Source organism: Dasypus novemcinctus, chromosome 9 (genome assembly GCF_030445035.2).
Source record: "Dasypus novemcinctus isolate mDasNov1 chromosome 9, mDasNov1.1.hap2, whole genome shotgun sequence".
NCBI lineage: Eukaryota > Metazoa > Chordata > Mammalia > Cingulata > Dasypodidae > Dasypus > Dasypus novemcinctus.
Genome location: NC_080681.1, coordinates 53078918 through 53101709, shown reverse-complemented (window position 1 = coordinate 53101709; position 22792 = coordinate 53078918). Strand labels below are relative to the sequence as shown.

The 22792-nt window shown below is 36.6% G+C and overlaps 1 protein-coding gene and 1 non-coding gene across 8 annotated transcripts in view; both read right to left on the bottom strand.

Moving 5' to 3' along the window:
* The window catches only part of SLC44A5 (solute carrier family 44 member 5), a 398293-nt gene that overhangs the window by 318422 nt on the left and 57079 nt on the right, over positions 1–22792 (bottom strand). The window contains exon 2 of one of the 7 annotated variants that reach the window (XM_058303354.2): positions 12466–12545. The exons of the other annotated variants lie outside the window; for them this stretch is intronic. Within the exon in view, the coding sequence (XP_058159337.1) occupies positions 12466–12478 (13 nt within the window). The 5' untranslated portion in view covers positions 12479–12545. The remainder of the gene's footprint in view (positions 1–12465; positions 12546–22792) is intronic. 7 annotated transcript variants of the gene reach the window in all.
* On the bottom strand, positions 8612–8718 carry LOC111761749 (U6 spliceosomal RNA). Its single transcript, XR_002795018.1, has one exon. It is a non-coding gene; the product is annotated as a U6 spliceosomal RNA (small nuclear RNA).

Sequence of the window (22792 nt, the reverse complement as noted above, 5' to 3'; positions counted from 1 at the left end):
ATCATTAGGGCATTGAGTCCCCACCCCTCAGTGGGTGGGCACTCATAGATAAAAGATATGGCAAAGGACAGAGTTGAGGGTTTTTGATCTTGGAGTTTGATGCTGAAGCCTTAAGCTGGAGCCCCAGGAAGTAAGCTCACAGAGGAAACAGAACCAAGCCCTAGGAAGACAGGAACACTGAACCCAGAGAGAAACAAGACCCTGGAAGAGAGGAACCCAGAAAGCCTGAACCCTCACAGACATCAGCAGCCATCTTGCTCCAACACGTGAAAACAGATTTTGTTGATGAAAGTAACTTATACTTTATGGCCTGATATTTTAAGCTCCTACCCCAAATAAATACCTTTATAAAAACCAACCAATTTCTGGTATTTTGCATTAGCACCCTTTTGGCTGACTAATACAGAATTTGGTACTGAGGAGTGGGGAAGTGCTTTTGCAATTACCAAAATGCTGTAATGGTTTTTATAACTGGATAAGAGTTAGTTTTTGGAGGAATTGTGAAATGCTTGGAAGAAAAGACCTACAGTGCTTTGAAGTGACTGTTTATAGCAATATTGATGCTAAAGAGACTTTTTATGATGCCTTAGAAGTAAATGATGAAACTATTATTGGATACTCGAGAAAAGGCAATCCATGTTTTAAAGTTGCAGAGAACTTAGCAAGATTAACTCCTGGTGTTTTATGGAAGGCAAAATTTGAAAATGACAAGCTGTGCATTTAGCTGAAAAAATTTCCAAGGGAAACCCAGAGAATGTGACTTGGCTTCTACTTGCAGCTTATACCAAAATGCTAGATGAGAGAGATATGCTGAGGACTGAACTGTTGGGTCAAAAGTAAACAGAAACATTCTGGAAATTCCAAGCCTCTGGAAATCAAGCTCCCAGATGAAAGTGCCCTAGTGGAGGACTTAACTAAACCTGGGACTTGTAAATCAGGATTGAAGATGTAGTTATCCAGGAAAGACTTGTGGAAAGTCTTACTGCCTGGCTTGGACCCCTGCTTCTTGGTTTTCCTCTTAAAGCCATTTTCCCTTCCATCTCCCCCTTCTATGTCCCTTTTAGTTCAGGCTGACAGTGGTTTTGTACATACAGATCTCACAAAAAAACTTGTTTTAGTATGCAGGAAGCAGGTGCCCAAGCCATCAGACAGTAAGTCTTTCCACAAGTCTTTCCTGGATAACTGCATTTTCAATCTGGACCTATTAAGTTCCAAGTTTAGTTAAGTCCTCAAATGTGGAACTATTGTCTAGGAACTTGATTTCTAGAGCCTTTGAATTTCCAGAATCAGTTTCTGTTTTTTTGTGCCCAACAACTAAGATTAGTTCTCAGCTAATCTCTTTCATCTAGCATTTTACTATAAGCTGCAAGGAAAAGCCAAGCTGCATTCTCCAAGTTCACTTTAGAAAGTTCTTTAGCTAAATGTCCAGGCTCAGCATTTTCAAATTCTGCCTTCCATAAAATCTCAGGAGTCAATCTTGCTAAGTTCTCTGTAACTTTAAAACATGGATCACCTTTCCTCCAGTTTCCAATAATAGTTTCATCACAACCTTCCACAGCCTGATCAAGTCTCTTTAGCATTCATATTCCTACCAACAGTCTCTTCAAAGGAATCTAGGTCTTTCCTATCAAGTTCACAATTCCTCCAAAAAGTACACCACACCCATTTAAAAAACCATTCCAGCATTTTTGGTAATTGCAAAAGCACTGCCCTACTCCTGGCAAAAAATTCTGTACTAGTCAGCCAAAAGGGTGCTGATGCAAAGTACCAGAAATCTCTTGGCTTTCATAAAGCATTATTTGAGGTAAAAGCTTACAGTTACAAGGTTCTAAAGAATCCACCTCAAGGCTGCTTTCTCACCAGCCAGTTGCCATGTGTTGAAGCAAGATGGCAAGCAATCTCTGCCTGGTCTCTCCTTCCTTCTTCCTCTTAAGGCTCCATGGGCCCAGATTCTTCCAAACTCAGCTATAGACTGGCATAGGGCTTATCTCTCAGGGCTTCCTACACCAGTATGACATTGGGATCATTTCTTTCCAGGCTTCTGCAGCTGCCCTGCTGCTCAGATGCAAACTATCAGGCAAATGACTCATCTCTCTTCCTGGGGCTTTAGGTGTTCAGTACTGAAATGATCACGTTCTCTCCTCTTCCATGTGTAACCTTGAGAGTGTTCATTTATGTCAGCCCACCAAGGAGGCAGGGGACTAAACCCTGAGTCACATCCTGCTGACATAGTCAATTCAAATCCCTAATCTTAACAGGTAATTTAATCAAGACATTCAACTGAATCTAATGCATTCAAAGGGTATCACACCCAGAGAAAGAGATTAGTTTAAAAGTATAATCTCTCATTTTGGGATTCATAAATAATCTCAAACTGTCACACCTATATCATACCTTATACAAAAATTAACTCAAAATGGAGCAAAAACTAAATATAAAATGTAGAACCATAAACCTCCTAAAAGAAAATGTAGGAAAACATCCTTAAGACCTGGTGATAGGTACCTATTTCTTAAACCTTACACTGAAAGCACAAGCAATGAAAGAAAAAAACACTGTTTTGATTCAAAGGACTTTATAAAGAAGGTGAAAAGGCAGCCTACTCATGGAAGAAAATATTTGGAAACCAAAACTCCATTAAGCATTTGATTTTCCATGCTATATATAGAGATCATACAACTCAACAATAAAAGAGCAAGCAATCAATTTTAAAAATGGGCAAAAGACTTAGACATTTCTCCAGAGAGGAAATACAAATGGCCAAAAAGCACATAAAAAAATGTTCAATATTACTATTAGGAACATGCAAATGAAACCTATAACAAGATATCATCTCATACCTCATAGAATGGCCATTATTTTAAAAAATAGATAACACAAAGTGCTGGAGAGGATGTGGAGAAATAGGAACACTCCTTCACTGTTGATGGGAATGTTCAATTGTGCAGTTTCTGTGGAAAACAATTTGGTGGTTCCTTAAGAAGCTAAATACAGAACTATCATATGATCCAGCAATCTCACTACTAGGAATATATTCAGAAGAACTGATAGCAAAGATTGATAGCAAACTGATATTTGCACACTGATGTTCATAGTAGCATTATTCACAATTGCTAAAAGATGGAAACAACTCAAGTGTCCATCAACCAATGAATGGACAAATTATAGTATATACACACAAAGGAATACTATGCTGCTGGAAGAAGAAAGGAAATTGGGCCATAAAGAGTAAGTTACCTCCCTCACCAAAGTCTATTGCCATGTGTTGGAGCAAAATGGCTGCCAATATCTGCCAGGGTTCAGACTTCCTGAGTTCCTCTCTTCCTGGGGCTTGCCTCTCTCCAGTCTCAGTTGCTCTGTTTTCTCCACAAGGCCAGCTGTAGACCAGCAGGTTAATGGCTGGTCTCTCTTCCCAGGACCTCTGCTGTATCTAATCGATTCATCTCTCTGCTCCTCTGTGTGCTTACTTCCCATGCTCCAGAATTAAAACTCCAAACTCCTTTCTCTGTGGTATGGTTTCTCTGTGAGTTCCTGCCCACCAAGGGGGCAGGGATGCAACGTCCTACTGACAAAGCCCAATCAAAGTCTTAATCGTTATTTAATCAAGTAAAAGTGAAACTTCTGAGTCCAGTGTAATCTAATATGTCTGGAGGGACAGACCAGTTTAAAAACATAATACAGTATCTATTTTTGGAATTCATAAACAAAATCAAACTGCTACAATCCCTAATAACCACAAAGAGTCTATTGCAGCCTTACTAAGATATGCTCCACAGAATAGTAACACTAGCTTTCATGATCAATAAATATAGAAATGGCTACAAAGTGAAATTTTTTCTTAGAAATTAATAAAGCACATTAGCTTATTAAGAGATAAAAGAAATCCTGCCAAAAAGAAATCTGTTTAGCCTTGTTTAACCTGGTATTTACCAGAAGTTTTTGACCACTGAACAGTTATTAATATCCCAGAGAACTGGAGTGCAAGGAAATGTGCTTGAGGAAAAGCTGACCTCATTAGTCATTCATCTTTGCTGCTTCTCAGTTCCCTAGGGCTACCTTGTAAAGTCATGCATTGGCCATTTCACATCCTACAACAGTGCTTCTCAAATTCTATGTGCATAAGAATCACTGGGAATCTTGTTAAAATTTAGAATTTGACCCAACAGGTTTGAGGCAGGACCTGAGAGTCTGAATTTCTGTAAGTTTCCAGGTGATGACAATGCTACACTTTGAGTATTAAGGTCAGACAGGAACATTGCAGTAAGAAAGATCTTCAAATCTACAATCTCTTTACCCTTTCTAAATATGGATCCTCCTAAAATACTGCTTTCATTATATCAGTTTGCTAGTCTAAAACCTTCACTGGTTACCTATTTCCTGTACATTAGTCATTCAACAATAGACAATTATTGAACCTTTATTATGTGGCAAATAGATTAAGACAGTCTCTGACTTTATATAGTTGAGAAGCAACTGAGTAAGTAAACAACATTGTACAGATTGCCAGAAGCCAAAATAAGATGGGGGTAGGTAATTCCTTGAAAATTCAGTTTTGTTATCTGTAAAATGAAGGTCAAAGTAGAACAGTGGTATTTTCCCCTCCCCACATACTGTAGTGATTTGAGGATACAGAACAATTCAGTCAGTATCTCCTAGAGTGGAGCATGAGTGGGTCTCAAAATCTCTACAGGTGATTCTACTGCAGTCAGGTTTGTGGAGCCAGGACTAGACCAATGTATCCAGAGGTGTGTCGTCCAAACCACTAATAGCATCACCAGGAAATTTGTTAAAATACAAATTCTCAGACCCCACCCCGGAACTACTTAATCAGAAGTCCCGTCAATACTTTTCTGGAAAGATTTTCAACAAAGATTGGAATCAGTGTTCTCATTAAGCCTTGAGTTACTACTAGACCTTTACCTAAAATGCTGGGTCACTCCATGCAATAAGCATTCCTTGGAAAATAAGAGGGAAGGAAGAAACAAGGGAACCAATGTGAAACCTTTCTATTAATGAGCCATGTTGTGCTCAGATAACAAAATTTGTGCTTTACATTTCATGAAATGTATGATCTCAAAGACAATGTCTCCTTAGCCTCAAATTTCAGAATATCTTCAATTAAACCATGGAGAGACCATTTCTTGAGGTGAAAATTTAGGAATAAATCATGAAAGTCATAATCAAAACAGAGAATAATCCAAGGTGGTTTTGAGTTCAAAGAGGGTAAATAAATGGCCCTCTTGCCTCTAGTCCTCCTTCTGATAGGGTTTATAAGAGGCTTCATCATCATTTCCAATGCAGTGCTCTAGGTAGAGTACCAATTGACCCCAGCTGGCAGGCAAGAGGACTCCTATTTGTCATCCTAATCTAGTCTAATTATCTTGGTTCTAAAGTCAGAGGAAATCTAGAAATTTAAATTTGTTTGTACAGGCACATACATGGTGGCAGAACCAAGATCAGAAACCAGCCTCCTGATTCCTCATCCAGGGGTCTCTTCATTATAGCCTACTGCCTCTTCCAATCTATTTCTGGAATTCAGTATTTAAGTTTCCATTATAAAGCTATTAAAACAAAAGAAATAAACCTCTGACAGAGAACTTTAATTTTAATGCTCATGAATATAACGTTGAAATGAAAAGTGACAGCTTCAAGTCAAGTAACAGACAGGGTTGGCTAGTGTGTTATTTTTCAGTTTGATTTATTTACCTAAGCCTACAAAATATGTCATGACTGAAAATAGACAAAACAGATTATTTTTATTTCACTGTCCTAGAAAAAGAAAATGGTTTTCATTAATGGGATTTGGGCTCAAATCCAGTCCTGAAATAAATTATACTACTGTGTAATTTTTTAAGGTGACTTTTCCCTTTAACTATGTTAAAACATTTTAAACAGCATAATTATATTTAAATGATAGTAAAATTTGCATATTTAAAGGACTATGAAAGAGATGAGAGAAAAATAAGCATTTATTTTACTTTAGTAGTAAGATTTTTTTTATTATAATCTTTTTTTAAAAAGCATTTATTTTAATAAAAATAATTTTCTCACCATGGAAATCATGCCCATTGTTTGGAATTATAACTTTTCCATAGCCATTCTTCAAATCATGGTGTTCAAATATGATAATCAGCTTCATAACCCCATTGGAGTAAAACAGATGTATCAAATTTTATGAAGATCATTGACAATTTTGCCTTGATTAACTCTCACTTTTAGGCATACCATAATTGAAGCTGCTTTTGCAAGTAAAACCCACCATCTAACACAGTTAGAAATTGCCTCTGGCACTGTTTGCCAGAGGAAACTAGGGAAACTAGGATTGACAACTGGCAATTTGTTATTTCATAGAATTAATCCATATTAGCAACTGTGTTGTGTGACTTAGTTATAAGGTACCAGCAGTTGGTTGTATAGTCTGTCCTTTCACCCTAAGTACATGATCTTGACTCATATTTGAGAGAGGGAGGAGGAAAGCAGCAAGTTCACAGAATTACTATTCTTCAGTCATACACCGTGTCACCAGGCCAGTGAGAACTGCTGAAACAGCTAGCTTGTGCTGTGGTCAGGGCATGTGCAGCCCTTGGACCAGGCAAAAAGGTAGTTAGTTCTAGGGTTCTCCTAGGCTCTGGATATACATAGGAAAAATCCCAAAGGGTTTAAGAAAAAACTTGCCCTAAATTGATGCCTGCATACAGAGCCCCAGAAGGCTGTATTGATTCAGCCCCATTAGTCAATCCAGGGACCACTGGTATTTCATGAATTGGGACAAAAAAAAGAAAATGAAACTAAGAGACACCATCATGCATATACACTTTAGATAAACAGGGTGGCTAGGACAAACCTTGACTTCTAGAATATTGAACAGTAATTCCTGAATAATAGCTTGTGTAACACTGGCACACTCAGTCTTTCGGCCTAGTCTTTCTAAAAATTCAGAGATTGCTTCCCCTTTAGCACATCACTGAATCATTTTTTTTCAGTTAACATTTATGCACCTGGAATAAATGCACCAACTCATTAAGCATAAATTTTTTAGTTGGCATCTGCTCACAATTACTGAAAATCCTTTAAAAAATATCATTGCATGATAAAAACCCCAATTCCTTGTGAACTGACTATATGCTGCCTAATCCAACACAGTGTAGAGAATAAATTTGAGAGTCAGAAACACTTAATTTTGAGTCACAGTTTTGTCCCTTATTAGTTTCGTGACCATGTGCAAAGTCATATCTCTGAGCCATCTAAATTTTCTTTTTAAAATAATGATAATAAAAGTTATTTCATGGCATAGTCCTGAGACTCCCATGAAAAGAATATGTGAAAAGTGCCCCCAGAAAAGTGCTTAGCCCCTGGTAGATTCTAAATAAATATTAATTTCTTTCTCTCATTTCATTTTCTCTATTAAAGAAAATACCTTTCTTAAAAAGTTTTCTGAATGTCATATATGATTTTAAAAATTTGTAACATGCCGTTCTTATCTATACAACTATAGTTTATATTGCCTATTCGAAGTAAGTACTATATATAAATGTTATTATGCAATTTGAATGAATATAACTCTGTGGAATCATCAAATTCAACAATTCAAAATGGTATCATAATGCAATCTGTTACAACTTTGTCTTCTAAACAATTCCACTATGGTAGAAGAGAAAGAGGGTCTATTCTCCAGTTGAACAGCAATGCTTTATGGGCTTTTTCTCATGAAATCTACTTTTTTGTGTTAGATGACATGCATTTCTCAAAATATTTCTGCTGGAAGCAGATGTGGTTCAAGTGGTTGAGTGCCCGCCTCCCACACAGGAGGTCTTGGTTTCAGTCCTCTGTGCCTCCTGAAAACACAAAAGAAACAAATAACAAGCAAAAACAAAATGAAAAAAAACACTTCAGGGAAGCCGATGTGGCTCAGTGGTTGAGTGCCAGCTCCCCACATACAAGGTCCCAGGTTCAACCCCTGGCACCTCAAAAAAAAATTCTGCTTATCTATCGTGCTGAGCCTGCTTATTATCTCCAACATTGCAACTGTAGCAATCTATACCATGTCAGAAGTAAACATGTAAAGTCCTGCAAAAAGAAGAGAGTAAGGAAGGCCTGTTTGATGTATCTAAGAGAGCAGGCAATAACAACAGTCTTATGACCAAGGACAACAGCAGGCCTGTCCATCTGTCCATCATCAAACTGACTTGTACCCATTAGTTATCAACAGGAGGTGGCCATGTGGGCATCACACTAAAATAGGATTTCTGCCATCAGGATAACAAGGTAGTAAAAGAAGAAAAGGATTAACTGTTTCAGAATCAATTCTTAGGCTAATATGATGTGTACAAAGAATTGCTGCTTGTTTCTTACACATAGACCATCAAAATTTTATTCATTCTTTTACTTATTCATTAAACATTTTTAGGTGCTTTTAAGAAGTCAGGCAGTATATTAGCCACTAAGGATTCAAAGAAGAATAGTTTCTTCCCCTAAGGAATTCTACTTCATAAGAAGGACAGAGAAGTTAACAGATTCTTATAATATAGTAAAATGACTGCCAATGTATACACAATGTGCCATAGGAATCCAAAGAAAGAAGTAATTAACTATGCAAAAATATGGCAACTTTACAAATTTGTGGCAGCTTTACAAATTTGTGAGTCATCTATGCACAGGGGTGATGCTAATCTTCTCTGTAGTATTCCAATGTCAGTGTGTGTGCTACAGGAGTGAAGCCAACTACAGAAGTAAAATAGAAAATTCAAGAATAGCAGATTGGTCTTGATCAGCTATGCTTGTCTTAGGGCAGAAGAAAGTGTTATTGTCTTTGCCTTCATTTATTGCAGTCATTATTTTTAATTATGCATGTAGAGTTTAATTTTTAAAAACTTACTGGGCCAACATAAATTTAAAACAAAATTTCCCAATTTAACCATTTTAAGTGTATACTTCAGTGGTATTGGGAAGTGGATTTGTTTCAACAGATAGAACGTCCGCCTACCACATGGGAGGACCAGGGCCTCCTGACCTGTGTGATGAGCTGGCCCACACGCAGCGCTGATGTGCGCAAGGAGTGCTGTGTCATGCAGGGGTGTCCCCCTGCATAGGGGAGCCCCATACGCAAGGAGTGTGCCCTGTAAGGAGAGCCACCCAGCACAAAAAAGTGCAGCTTGTCCAGGAGTGTTGCTGCACACACAGAGTGCTGATGCAGCAAGATGACGCAACAAAAAGACACAGATTCCTGGTGCCACTGACAAGAATACAAGTGGACACAGAAGAACACACAGTGAATGGACACAGAGAGCAGACAACTGGGGGTGGGGGCAGGGAAGGGGAGAGAAATAAAATAAATCTTAAAAAAAAAAAGAATACTTCTGTGATATTGATTACATTCACAATTTATGCTACCATCACCACCATCCATTACCAAGACTTTTTCATCTTATCATTAACACCATCCAAACATGTCAATTTCCATTTTCTAAAATATCAGTATTTTTGAGACTATGATCACTGGCCAATATAAATAGAAGTAGATAGAGATAAAAATAGAGATGATAGAGCTAGAGCTAGAGATGATAAGCAAGAGAGAAAGAGAGAAAATATGCTTCTTGATTTCTGAAAATACAAACTTATTATAATTACTAAATATAAAAAGAAACATTACATTTTAAGCAATTCCCTAGCAGAAAGTGAAGATAAGGCATAGCATTCACTGGCATTTAGCAGAATTAAGATTCAATACAAATAAATCCCAGTGTGTTTTAAGAAACACTATAAAGACTTCCTTTCAATTGCAGACATGATTAATGAGTGAATAGGGGCATTCTCATTTAATAAAGTCTGGAAAAACTGTCAGCTTGGAATCCTACTTAAATACCTGTTACTAACACACAAACTTGGAAAATAAAATCCAAAGCAATTTTTAGATCAAATTTATTATCCTCGCTGATGTAAATTTTGGTGCTACTCATTTGCCCAAGTCCCAGTTTGGTTTTGGCTTTTGCATTCCTCTTTCTTGTGCTCACAGCCATACATTATCCACAAGCCCCACCCTGGTCAGGGGCAAGTCATATTTCCAGGCACAGGAGCCAAGGAAACTTAACAAAATACAGCACTAGCAGCAGACTCATTAGGGCTCTCTGGGTCTGTTTCAAAGAACCTTCCCCACGGAATAGCAGCCATCCCTCTCCCTGCCTCTCTCCTGCTGTATCTACTACAAATTTAAGAGAACACAGTCACATTGCTACTATTATGTATCAATCTGACAAGACATGAGATTCCTAAATTTTATCTCTAACTTCTCCTCCTGTCACATAACCTTTTCCACATGCCAAAACTTTTCTTATACCTTACCTTTATATAATGAAAACCACAGTGATCATGCATGTAGATTTTTGCTTATGGTTTTTATTCTGTCCATCTTTCAATTCTGTGTAAATAACTCCTGGTCACCGTTCTTGATGTGGTTCTCAAATTATAATATGGATCACAGCTTTGCAGGTAGTTTTATGTTTACTAAATGGGTTTCTGGTGGTGCTAGCATCTCTGTTCTACTCTAAGTATATAGTTGTTGCCCTTTGAATGAATAAAATTTTGCTAAGATCTATGTTATTTTCCTTAGGTTTTGCTATAGATTGCTAATCAACTTAACTTTTTCATTAACTGCATATGCAAAAACCATAAAAAGAAAAAGGGATTAAAAAATAAGAAAATGAATATCTTACAGAGTAAGTTGAGTAGTGACTCAAGCCCAAGAGTCTGACTTCTAAATGCTTTAGAGAAAGCATTCATTAACTTAAGGTCAAAGGCCTGCAAGCTACTTGACATTAAATGGAGGCCAGCATAAGCATTAATTAGTAGAAGTAAAAAAAAACTGGATGCTACTGTGAAAGAAATGGTTTCTTTCAGATGGTGAGAGTTGTGATGTCTCTAGATCTAATAGCCGATAAATATTAAATGAGCAATGTGGGAAAGGTCTAGCTAACAATTAAGTCATGAGTGTATTATGATTTTCTAAACCTCCAGCATCATGTCAGTTGTACAGTTTTTAGAAAGTATTTCCCATAAAGCTTAGACATGGTAGCAATCCTTCCCTCTCACATAAACTAATCTAAACCACGATGTAGTTGAAGAATAATATGGCACTAGTAATTCTATTTCGATACACTTAACCACCGTTTGTAACACACCTCTGAATTTCAATTTGTGAATGATAATAAAAATCACCATTTATTGAGCATATATGTACTATTCATTGAGCACTATGCCAATTTAATCTTTACTTCAGACCTAGGAGGTAATTATTGCTATTCTCTTTTACAGATGAGCAAACAGGATTAAAAAACTAAAGTAGTCTTCCTTAGGTAGCAGTACATTATTAACAATGTATACTGGCATGAGAGAAAATGTCCTTTTAGTCAGTCATTTCCTGTTTTTTTATACTAGAAGAACAAAAGTAATTTCTACACTCAGAGGGCAGAGGTTCTGGACACAGAGTCTCCTATAACACATTCATAAGACCAGGTGTTCCTGTCAGTGACTGCCCGCATAGTACAATGTATTTGCAGCCTTCAGGAGCATCTGTAGATTTAGACAGATTCTTAGACCCTCCTTTAAGAGTCTTGTTAGACAGATCCTTGTTAAACAGAGCCTATTTTTAATAACCCTTTAATCTTATTAAAATATTAATTTTATATCTTCCATTTTAATTTGCATTTATGTCACATTTTACTTTTTTACAGTATGGGGTAGATAGTCCTTCATGAAAATGGTATTTATTTTCAATAAACATTTTATCAAAAGTTTAAGCCTGAAGCAGATAAAAAGATGGAGAAGACTTGGTCTGTGCCTTCAAAGGGTTTAAAATATAATGATGAAGATAGAATATAAATAATGAGGAAACTACTAAGCAAGTGTAGTGAATTCCAAGCAAATACAAATTAAATAGCTTGAATCAGGGACAAAGTTTGAAGTGGAACCTGCTGTTCCCTTCGAAAGAACAACTTCTAAAACCATGTGGTTACTTTAAGGAGCAAGCTCCAGCTCTATCCAATATGAGAAATGCAGCTGAAAATAATAATCTTCCAAAATAAAAGGTTAAAATTTTATTCTAAGAAATTCTATACCAATGACTCTTAATGTAGGGGAGGGATGCAGGAGAAACGGGGCAGTTGCAGAATTGATTTGAGTGTTCATGGGACCATGCTTTCACAATCACACAGCCCCAGCTGCTCACACCTGCCCAAGAATCACTGCTCTAGGGTGCTCCAAAAGGGAGGATGTCATGTGTCTTAGGGGTCTTCAGATAGGAAACGACTGAGAATCACAATGTCTAACATTCTGCAGTTTTTATGTGTAGCTCCTAATGATTCCATAGTTTATATTCATTTTTCCTATTTATTCTTATTTAATATTGAACAAATAAGAATATTTTAAACAAAAGTCCAGATCAAGAGGGACTTGATTTCAGGAACTAATTACCTTTGTCACTCATTAAGATAAGAGGCTGTATCTTCAGATGGCCTGAAATCACTGCAAAGTTGAGTTGCTTAGAAAGAAGTCTGTGATAAAAACAAGCATGAATATGGTTATCTAAAGCAAATAATTTTAACATATTAAAACCCAACTTTTCAGGAATATTCCCAAATCTCCTATGATTTACACTCCAAGTGCCCACCACCTAAAATCCAGAGAATTAGCCTAATTCTCCTCTAACACATACTCTTGAGAAGAAACCTGTTTCCACTTTTTCTAAAATAAAGTTTCTAAATGCCACACCCTCCAAATCTATTGGTTCTTTTTTTTTTTTCATCCTACTCTCACACTTCACATTCCACCTGTAAACTACATCCCTAAGCAGTTGGTGGCTCTATCTTATCCTCTAACCACATGACCCCTTTGTTCAGCACTCACATTTATGTTTTTATGTTTTGCTGTCACAATGATCAACAGATTCATTATGGCAGATGGAATTTTCATTTTCAGTTTAGCATTTTTTCTGCTTTTCCTTTGGGAAGAGGGATTTTTTAATGACTATAGAACACTCATTGTAAAAAAAAAATTTTTTTTAAAATAAAGAAACTACTTATTATTTACCACATAGAGGCAACCACCGCTAACATTTTGGTATATTTTCTTCTAGTCCTTTTCCAGTGTATGCTTAATTTTCAACTTACAGAAAAGTTGCAAAAATAGTACAGACAGTTCCCATATGCCCTTCACCCAGCTTCTTCTTCTGTTAACAACTTTCATTACCATAGAATAATTATAAAAATTTATATATACATTTTAATGTGGTTGAAATTACAGCTTTTATACTCTGCTTTTTTCATTTAACAGGTTACCTTAAGCATTTCTTTTATTTAAAATTCTTCAAAAACATCATTTTAATGTTCAAGAAATGTCCTGCTATGTCAATGCATGTTTTATCTATTTCCATATGTTAGGTATTTAGATTGTTTGCAATTTTTTTCTATTGTTAAAAACCCTCATCAATTCTGATTATTATAATTTTATAAAACTTCTATTTGAAAGGTCAAGAAAATGGCATCTCATTTTAAATTGTTTTTTGTTTTTTTGGTTTTTTTGAAGGTGAACATTTTAAGTGTTTATTGGCCATTTAATCTCATCTTTTATAAATTGTTTATGCAGGCCCTTTGCCTATATATGAATTGGTGTCTGAGTTTATTACTTACAAATTTATGTAACATTTATATATTAAGTACATTAAGCCTTTGATACAAAGACTGAAAATATTTTTTAATGTTTGATGTTTGCTTTTGATTACATTTTTTTTAATTTTGATAATCCAAAACAATTTTATCAATTAAAATCAAAATATCTATTTTGTAGTGATACTTTGTAATTGAAAGACATTTTCATAAAATAAGATTCTCATTACCTAACTCAGGGTTTCTCAAACTGGAATCCAACAACACCTAAGCATCTGAAGATGTGGTACTTGGAAATTATGGGAATTTTTTTCCTTAAAAAAGGATTCAGGAAAACGGACTTTGGCCCAGTGGTTAGGGCGTCCGTCTACCACATGGGGGGTCGGCGGTTCAAACCCCGGGCCTCCTTGACCCGTGTGGAGCTGGCCATGTGCAGCGCTGATGCGCCAAGGAGTGCCTTGCCATGCAAGGGTGTCCCCCGCGTGGGGGAGCCCCACGCACAAGGAGTGCGCCCGTGAGGAAAGCCGCCCAGCGCGAAAAGAAAGAGCAGCCTGCCCAGGAATGGCGCCGCCCACACTTCCCGTGCCTGACGACAACAGAAGCGGACAAAGAAACAAGACGCAGCAGATAGACACCAAGAACAGACAACCAGGGGAGGGGGGGAAATTAAATAAATAAATAAATCTTTTTTTAAAAAAAAGGATTCATATATTATTCAAATTTGACAAAAACTGCAATGGGTACAAACATCAAATGGGGATTCCCACTTATAATGAGATGCCATTTCATACAAAATAAAAACATTATCAAAGGAGCAATTTGCATTGTAGGTTCTAGTATTAATGATATTATACTATTTTAATGTCTTTCTTTTTTCGTTGCTGCTACAAACTGAAAATCAGAAAATAACTTTACAATTCAGCAGTACCAAATTGCTTAAAAATCCCAAACACTCCAAGCTATCTCTTATCTCCTGCCTTTGCCCTTACTTCTCCCTTGGCCTGGAACAGTTTCTCCCTCCATCCCTCCACTCTCACCATACTGGAAAAGTTCTATGCCTCAATATCATTCCCTTCCACCACTCTGTACCTCATCACAGTCTTAACTGTTGTGCTCTCCCCTAAATTTTTTTCTAGGTTTACTTTTATTGTTGAATCATGCAGGTATTTTATAATTTGTTTTTCATAGTTATCTTCCCTCTCCAATTAAAAGTAACTTGAGAACAGAAAACTTAGTCATCGCTGTATTCCCAGTGTTCAGCAAAGTTTCTGGCATATAGTAGGAGCTCCACTGAAGTTTGTAGAAGGAACTGAATTATCCATGTAAGGTAAAAACATTGTCAAAGAGTTGAAAGAAACTCTACCTTGTTTTCTAAATCATACTGATAAGTAACACTGCAAATGTATCTACCAACTCTGTCATCAGTTCTGTCTCACGGGCTCCACAGTTTCATTTGGCACTGTCAAATGCTCTCTAACTGGTGATGTGTGCCTCAGGCAGAAGATAACACCTTTCCTTGAGCAGGTGATTAATAATTACTTGTTTTTTCTGTAACTTTTTATGTTGAAATAATTTCAAATTTACAGAAGAGTTATAAGCATAGAACAAAGAACTGTTATATCTCCTTCAACATCCTTCAACCAGAAACATGCATGGTGAAAGTGTGTGCACAAAGTATTTTTTCTGAACTTTCTGAATTTTTTCCAAATTGCAAATTTATTTACAAATATCATGCCCCTTTGCCCTTAAATACTTCAGTATATATTTCTTAAGAACAAAGACATTCTCTCATATAACTACAGTGCAGTTATCAAATTCAGAAGTTTATACGGTACTGTTATCCAAATATAGTCTATATTCATTTGCCTCCCATTAGCCTAATAATGTCCTTTGTGGAATTTTTTTTTTCTTTGAGCATCAGACATTATATGTAGTTGGCATATCTTCTAAAGTCTCTTTAATCTGACACAATTCATCACCCTTTATTTTTCATGACATTGAAATTTTTGAGAAGTACCAGACAAGTTATTTTGAAGAATGTCCCTCAATTTGTGTGTCTGATGTTGCCACATTATGAGATTCATATTATGCTACTTTTCTTAATGCATTGCATAAAATGTCACATCTCAGTTTATTACAACAGGTGATATTAACTTTGATCATTCAGTAAGATCTTGTCTGTCAGATTTTCCCATGGTAAACTTATCACTTTTTCCTTTGTAATTAATAAGTAACTTCTGGAGAGATATTTTCATAACATGTAAGTATCCTGTTTCTCTACAAACTTTTAGTATCCATTTACTATACTTCTGAATCAATTATTTCCATATTGTTTACAAAATGGTGGCCATTTTCCATTATTCCTTCTATATTTATGAGTTGATTTTACCACTCATTTTTTCTGAAAGTTCTTAAAATTTGTATTTTTATTTCTTAGAAATATGTCTAAATTGAAGACTTAAGAAAGATATTTTAAATCTATTTTTAAGCATCATATTTTTCTTTAATCTTACATTTTTCACATTTCAGATGTTATATGTTGAGAAGCCTGGAGCTGACATTTATATTGCTGCAGTTAACCACTTTTCTATTTCATAAAACTTAGTTTGAAATTTCTAAGTCTGACTTCAAACTTCTAATTATAATTAAAGGTTTGCCATGTCTCATTCTAACACTACCTAATCATTCTTGGTAAATGTCTCCCTTTTACCTAGGAATATTGTTAACGTATCTCTAGTTTTGTGCAGACAAATTCTTGTTTTTATGTTTTTTTCATCAGACAGTGAAGTATAAGGAAAACTTAGTCTAATCCCGTAGTTTAAGAAACAGTTTCCTTCTGTTCCTGTAGTTCTAGCTTGTGTTCAGATAAGAGTTAAAATGAAATCCTCAAAGAAGGGATTGATGTATTACTTTTAGTGAAAAAAAAATACTTTGGATATTAACTTTCTGAAATTTTATGATTTTTAAATGCCTATGTTTACTATTTCACAACCACTATACTGAACAATAATTTAGGCAATTTTGTGACTAAATATTATTCAAATTCTTTATTTAAGAGGCTTTGTCTCTATTCAGTATTATTCAGTATATTAAAGGTAACAGACCCCAAAATATGCTGTTTTTCCAAGTCCAGTAGCCAAGTCAAGAAGTCTCACTCTAACTGAAAGGGGTTAACAAAGATTCTTTCATCTGGGAAGATGGTTTACCAATGAGAAACAACCAGAATCAATCATGGACAATGAACCATATATTCTCAAAATTCTAATCGAGTCTATTTCTTCCAGAAGCAACACCTTGTTAGCCATATGGAGACTTCATCCAGCTTCACCCAACATGCCAGACCCATCTTTCTCCACCAGAGATAGAATAGCAGGAGGGTTTTACACCTTGTCAGGTAGGGCCTACTGCCCCAAACCAGCAGGAAGTAGCTACAGAAGAATGATCATAGTCCTTCAGCACCCCTTTAAGAATAAAGGTGTAAGCTCTCTAAGCGGGGAATGAAGCCAGCTAGTAAGATCGGGAATCAATAGATGGACCTGGAACCTGGCAGAGAGTCCATGGGGACATCAGAAACCCCAAGATGGCTGCTGGAAAACCCTCCCCAAAATTCTGCCATTCAGAACAAGATTTCCTCTGGAAGCCAGGAGAAGCCCTGGATATTCCCCAAGGACTTTATAAATTGGGACCTCATGGGGGATTGATGGGTGGGGTAATCAATCAAAACAGTAAACAGCTGAGACTCCTCCTATGCCACTAGCAAAGGGGTGGAATAATTAACAGTTCAAAAAGTAGGCTCAAGGCCTGAACTCGCTCTCTCGCCTTTGAACCTCCACTTTTGCCTTTGCCTGTCCTGGTTCCTGTCCCAGTACCTATCCTGGTGCCAGTCCATGTGCCTGTTCCTGCTTTCTGTGCCCTGCTCTTGCTGTTTTTCTCCTGCCATGGTCACCATGCAAGTAAAACCTGGAGGTTTACAACCTATAATGAAAAACTGTAGTTTGTAAAATCTGCCTGCGTTTTCACTTTTTAGCCCCTCACTCTTCACTTTGAACCCATGGTCTGTTATTTTCTCCCATTTCTCTTCCCTCCATACCTGAAAAAATTACTGGCCTAACTCACCCAACATGCTCTTGAAATTCATTTCTGCAGCACAGTCAAGAACCTAGATAAAATCTGGCAACAAAATGAGGCATACTTTAATTCCTGATCTTAAGGAACTCATAGTCTTATAAGTACAACAGACAATAAATGGGTTCACAAAGAAATAATCATGCCATTACAAAATGAGAAAAACATTAGGAAGGAAATAGAGAATAACAGGGTTATTTTCTAGTTAGGGAAAATGTCTTGGAGAAGGTAATTATTAGAAGTTGAGATTTGAAGGATGAAAATGAAATAGCCAGGTGAGGTGCTGGAAAGAGTATTCCAGATCAGGAAACAGCAGGTACAAACATCCTAACATGGGGAAAAGTCTTGGAGAGTTGGAGGAACTAAACAGAGGCAGGAATGCAGTGAAAAAAAGGAAAGATGCAAAAATGAAAAAAGTGGAGGCAGATTATGCAAATCCTTGTGGGCCATGGGAAAGGATTCAGACTTTATTATCATTGTAATGAGATACCATTGAAGGATTTTAAACATGGGATTCATTTACTTTTTTAAAAGACCTCTCTGGCTACTGTGTGAACAGCAGCTTGCACTGAAGGGGAGAGGGGCTAGCTACTGCAGGAAGCTAGTCCATAACTGGATTAGGATGGTCACAGTAGAGATTGAGAAAATAGAAAAGGCCCACTGTGTATTTTGAAGGTAAATTTTACAGTGTTACTGATGCCAGGAACTGAAGAAGAGAATGAGAAATATAGAGAGAGGAAATCTAGGATTACTCAGAGGCTTCTCACTGGAGGAGGAACAGGTCTACAGAAGAAATCAAGAATTCAATTTTAGACATATGTATTAGTCAACCAAAGGAGTGCTGATGCAAAGTACCAGAACTCTGTTGGCTTTTATAAAGGTTATTTATTTGGGGTAGAAGCTCACAGTCACAGGGCCATAAAAGAGTAAGTTACTTCCCTCACAGAAGTCTGTTGCCATGTGTTGGAGCAAGATGGCTGCCAGTGTCTGTGATTGTTCAGCCTTCCTCTCCCTCCTAAGGCTCCATGATCCTAGCTTCTTGTGATCTCAGTTGGAGGCTGGAGGACTTCTCTCTCTCCTCAGATATAGCTTCTTCCCTAGGTTCAGCTTCTGTTGTAGGCTATCAAGCTCATCTCTCTTCCCAGGGCCTCTGAAATCTATGTAGCTGTCTTTTTCCTCTGTGTTCTTCATCTCTGTGTGAGTGTCCACCCACCAAGGGGGTGAGGACTAAATGTCCTATTGACTTGGCCAAATCAAAGCCCTAATCTTAATTTAATCAAGCAAAAGTGAAACCTCTGAATTTAATACAGTCTAATATACCCAGAAGAACAGACCAATTTACAAACATAACCCAATATCCCTTTCTGGAATTCATAAATAATCTCACACTGCCACAGACATATTTACCTTGCAATGCCCAAGACCCAATCTGGATTATCCGATGTTAAGAAATTTATACTTTCTAGCGCATTACTTTTAACTTTTCTAAACTTCAGTTTTCTCATCTATAAAATAGAAATATTAACACTACCTATCTGAGATGGTCATCATGAGAAAGAAATTATGTAATTGACGTAAAGTTCTTAGTATAGCTCCTACCATATAATAAATCCTCAGTTATTGTTATAATTGGTGTCATGATTACTATACTTATTCCATATGCTGCCTCTTCCTTCTTCTAACACCTGCAGATGGCTTGGACCATCCCAGAGGGCTGGTTTTGAACAAAATCTAGTCCTTCCCAATCTGCTCTGTCTTGCTACAGCTAATGAATCCACACTGATCTGAGATATTTTGACAGAGATGGACCTGACTGGCTGAAAACAGTATTCAGATTCCGTAGCTTGTTAATACTTCCTGTGGTGGAAAAGGGCACTTTGCACTCCAGTAAGTGCAAGGCAATATTCTTCATTAAAAGCATCCAACTCCTAATTTTCTACTTCCTTAGGGTCCTTCTGACCTTAATTTTATTTCCCAAGCTTTCTTTCCCATAGGGAATAAAATGTGCTGACAAGCTGACATGAATATTCTAGTCTACTTGGCAGTTAATTTCCTCATAGAGACTTGTAATTTGATGTTCTAGTCTATAATCAGTCTCTTGTAAGTTTGGCAAGAAGGAATCAATTTGCCTGAACCTATTAACCCCTGTGTGACTGCCTAGTAGTCCGGTTTCTGAACCTGTAAACTGTGTACCAGACCCCTGACGATGATGATCCACCAAAGAATGACACATACACTGTGACACCAGGCTAGAAAAAGCCATTCAGATTAAACAGTACTATACTTCACTGAATTGTTATGAATGTTAAATGAGTTAGTATATAATAAAGTACTAGCACATAGTAGGCTCTCAATAAACATTAGTTTATTTTTCATTTTTTAAATCAATGCAATTCAACAGGGGGGCAATTCCAAGTTTGAAAACATTCCAGATGAACTGAAATGAACCTTTTTTCCCCACTCTATCTCAATTTACCCCTAAAACTCCCAACTCCAAACAGTTTCCTTTTTAGTGTTGTCTCATTTGTGAAACTACTTTTTGCAATTATCTTTCTTTCTAGTTTATCATGCAGGAATGGTCAGAGATTGGATTAATACAACTAAAAGTATCTCAGAATAACTTTATGTATTATTTGCTAAGGAAGTACTCAGGCTCTGTGACCTTGGGTAAGTCAGGTTACTTTTCTACATGTCTGTGTCACATCAGTCAATGACTATGGCTTACAAATCAATCTTATACTCTTTCAATATACTTTCCACCTCTTAATACTTATAACCCATATTCATTACTAAATTCTTAACATTTAGCATAAAGTATGTGTTCAATAAATTTATGTTGAACGATTGGATAGATGTGTTTTAAGACTATATTTTGTTCACAAATCTCCCATAAATTAGCCCAATTTTTACAATAAAATAATGGAAAGCAGTCACTAAACTACTATACATAAAAGTTTAAATTTCTTCCAAGAAAAATGACTTCTACAAAATTCATTGACTAAGGGTTGAGAACAAGCCTTCATTTAGGTTTTCTATATGCCAATCCCAAAACCACTGTGATGATCAAGTGTGTGTGTGTGTGTGTGTGGAAGGGGGAATCAGTTTGCAGTGAGAAAAAATAACATTGTTGACTGACCTTATTAACACAAATGACAAGGATCACAACTTAATCATCAGAAAACCAAAAGCAAAAGGGAAAAATTTCAGTTTGAACCCAATTTTCATTGTCCTTTCCAATAAACCTCACACGGAGGTCTAAGAATTTTACTATCACAAAATAGTTGTGAGTTTTTATGGAACAGACTAAAATCCTTTTTCTATAGCAGTATATAAGAAGATTCTTGTTTATTTTATCTGCAAAATATTGTTCACTTTTAAAAGATGGGAATTTTTAGCATTGATTCGGCTGATGTTTGTTATTTTTCTTTATCCTAGCATTCCTTTTCCTTCTCATAGCAGATGACTCACATCCTGAGGTAGTGTCTTAATTTACCAAAGGCTACAAGTGCAAAATACAGAAACGAATTTTCTTTTATAATAGGAAATTTATTAGTGGTAAAAGCTTATAGTTTCAAGTCTACAAAAATTTCCAAATCAAGGCACCATCAGAGATGCTTTCCCATCAAAGTCAGCATCTGGTCTCCTGCCACATGGTGAAGCAAGATGGCAGCTGATCTCTGCTGAGGTCCCTTCCTTCCCTTCAGGGCTCACCATCTCCAGGAGATCAGCTGTGGGAAATCAGGTATGGCTCATCTCTTCAGCCTTGGGCTGCTCCGTGGTCTCATTCTCTTGGAACTCCATGCCTCAGCTTTGGCTGCTAGGGATCCTTGAGTCCTTTCTCTCACATGGCCAGGTCAAAAAGGCAAAGTTCCATTTCTGTGTCATCTTTCACTTTGTCTCCATTTATATAAGACTCCAGTAACAGGGCAGAGACCCAACCTAGGCCACCCCTCATTGATAGTAGGATCAAAAGGAATCTAATCAAGTAACCTAATCAAGGTCCCTAAACTTAATCTATGCAATAAAAGGGTCTTATACTGACAGGAATGGATTCATTCAAATCCAATCTTTTTGTGGGCATTCACAAAATTCAAACTGTCACAGACAGTAAGGGGAAGAACCTCACCAGTGATATTTGGTCCAATAGCAGAATAAGAGGTGAGTCTAATTCTCCACCCCATTTAAATATTACTTTAGAAATATTTGGATTAAGTATTATTTAATTTTTACTAATGATATATTTTTTTCATTTGAACCAAATTTCTAGAGTAAATACAAACACATGTAAATATACTTTAGTACATACCATATAAATATACTTTAGTATGTGGGATTAATATAAAACAGAATAAGGCCTCACACTTTTTGCAGTTTCATAATTTTTCCATAAAACCCTCAAATTCAAATCACCTGTCTTCTCCTTCATTAACATAGAGAGATAGATGATAGATAGATAGATGATAAATAGTCTAGATAGAAAGATAGAGAAACAAAATGCTTTATTCATACAAAAAACATATACCATTTAAAAAATTATAAGACATAAATTTCCTGGCTGGGTTTTTTTTTTTTTTTAATTTGTTTTTTTCCCCACTGTGGCAGTTTGAGATTATTTATGGATTGAAAATATATATATTTATTATGTTTTTAAATTGGTCTGTTCCTCTGGGTGTGATACCCTTTGATCATATTAAATCAAAGGTTTATGTTTACTTGATTAAATTAAGATTAGGACTTTGATTCAACTGTCATTAGGGCAACTCAGGGTTGAGTCCCTGCCCCCTTGGCAGGCTATATAAATGGACACTCAATCAAGGAGACAGAAGAAGATATGTAAGAAAAGAGCTCCATAGACAAAGAAGAGGACTTTGATCCTGAGGCCCTGGGAAGAGATGAGCCATTTGCCTGATAGTTTGCAAGTGAAGAGAACAGAGCAGGTGAGCAGCTAAGGAAGGAGAGACCAGTCGCGCCGTCTTGCTTCAACATGTGGCAACTGACTTTGGGTGAGAAAT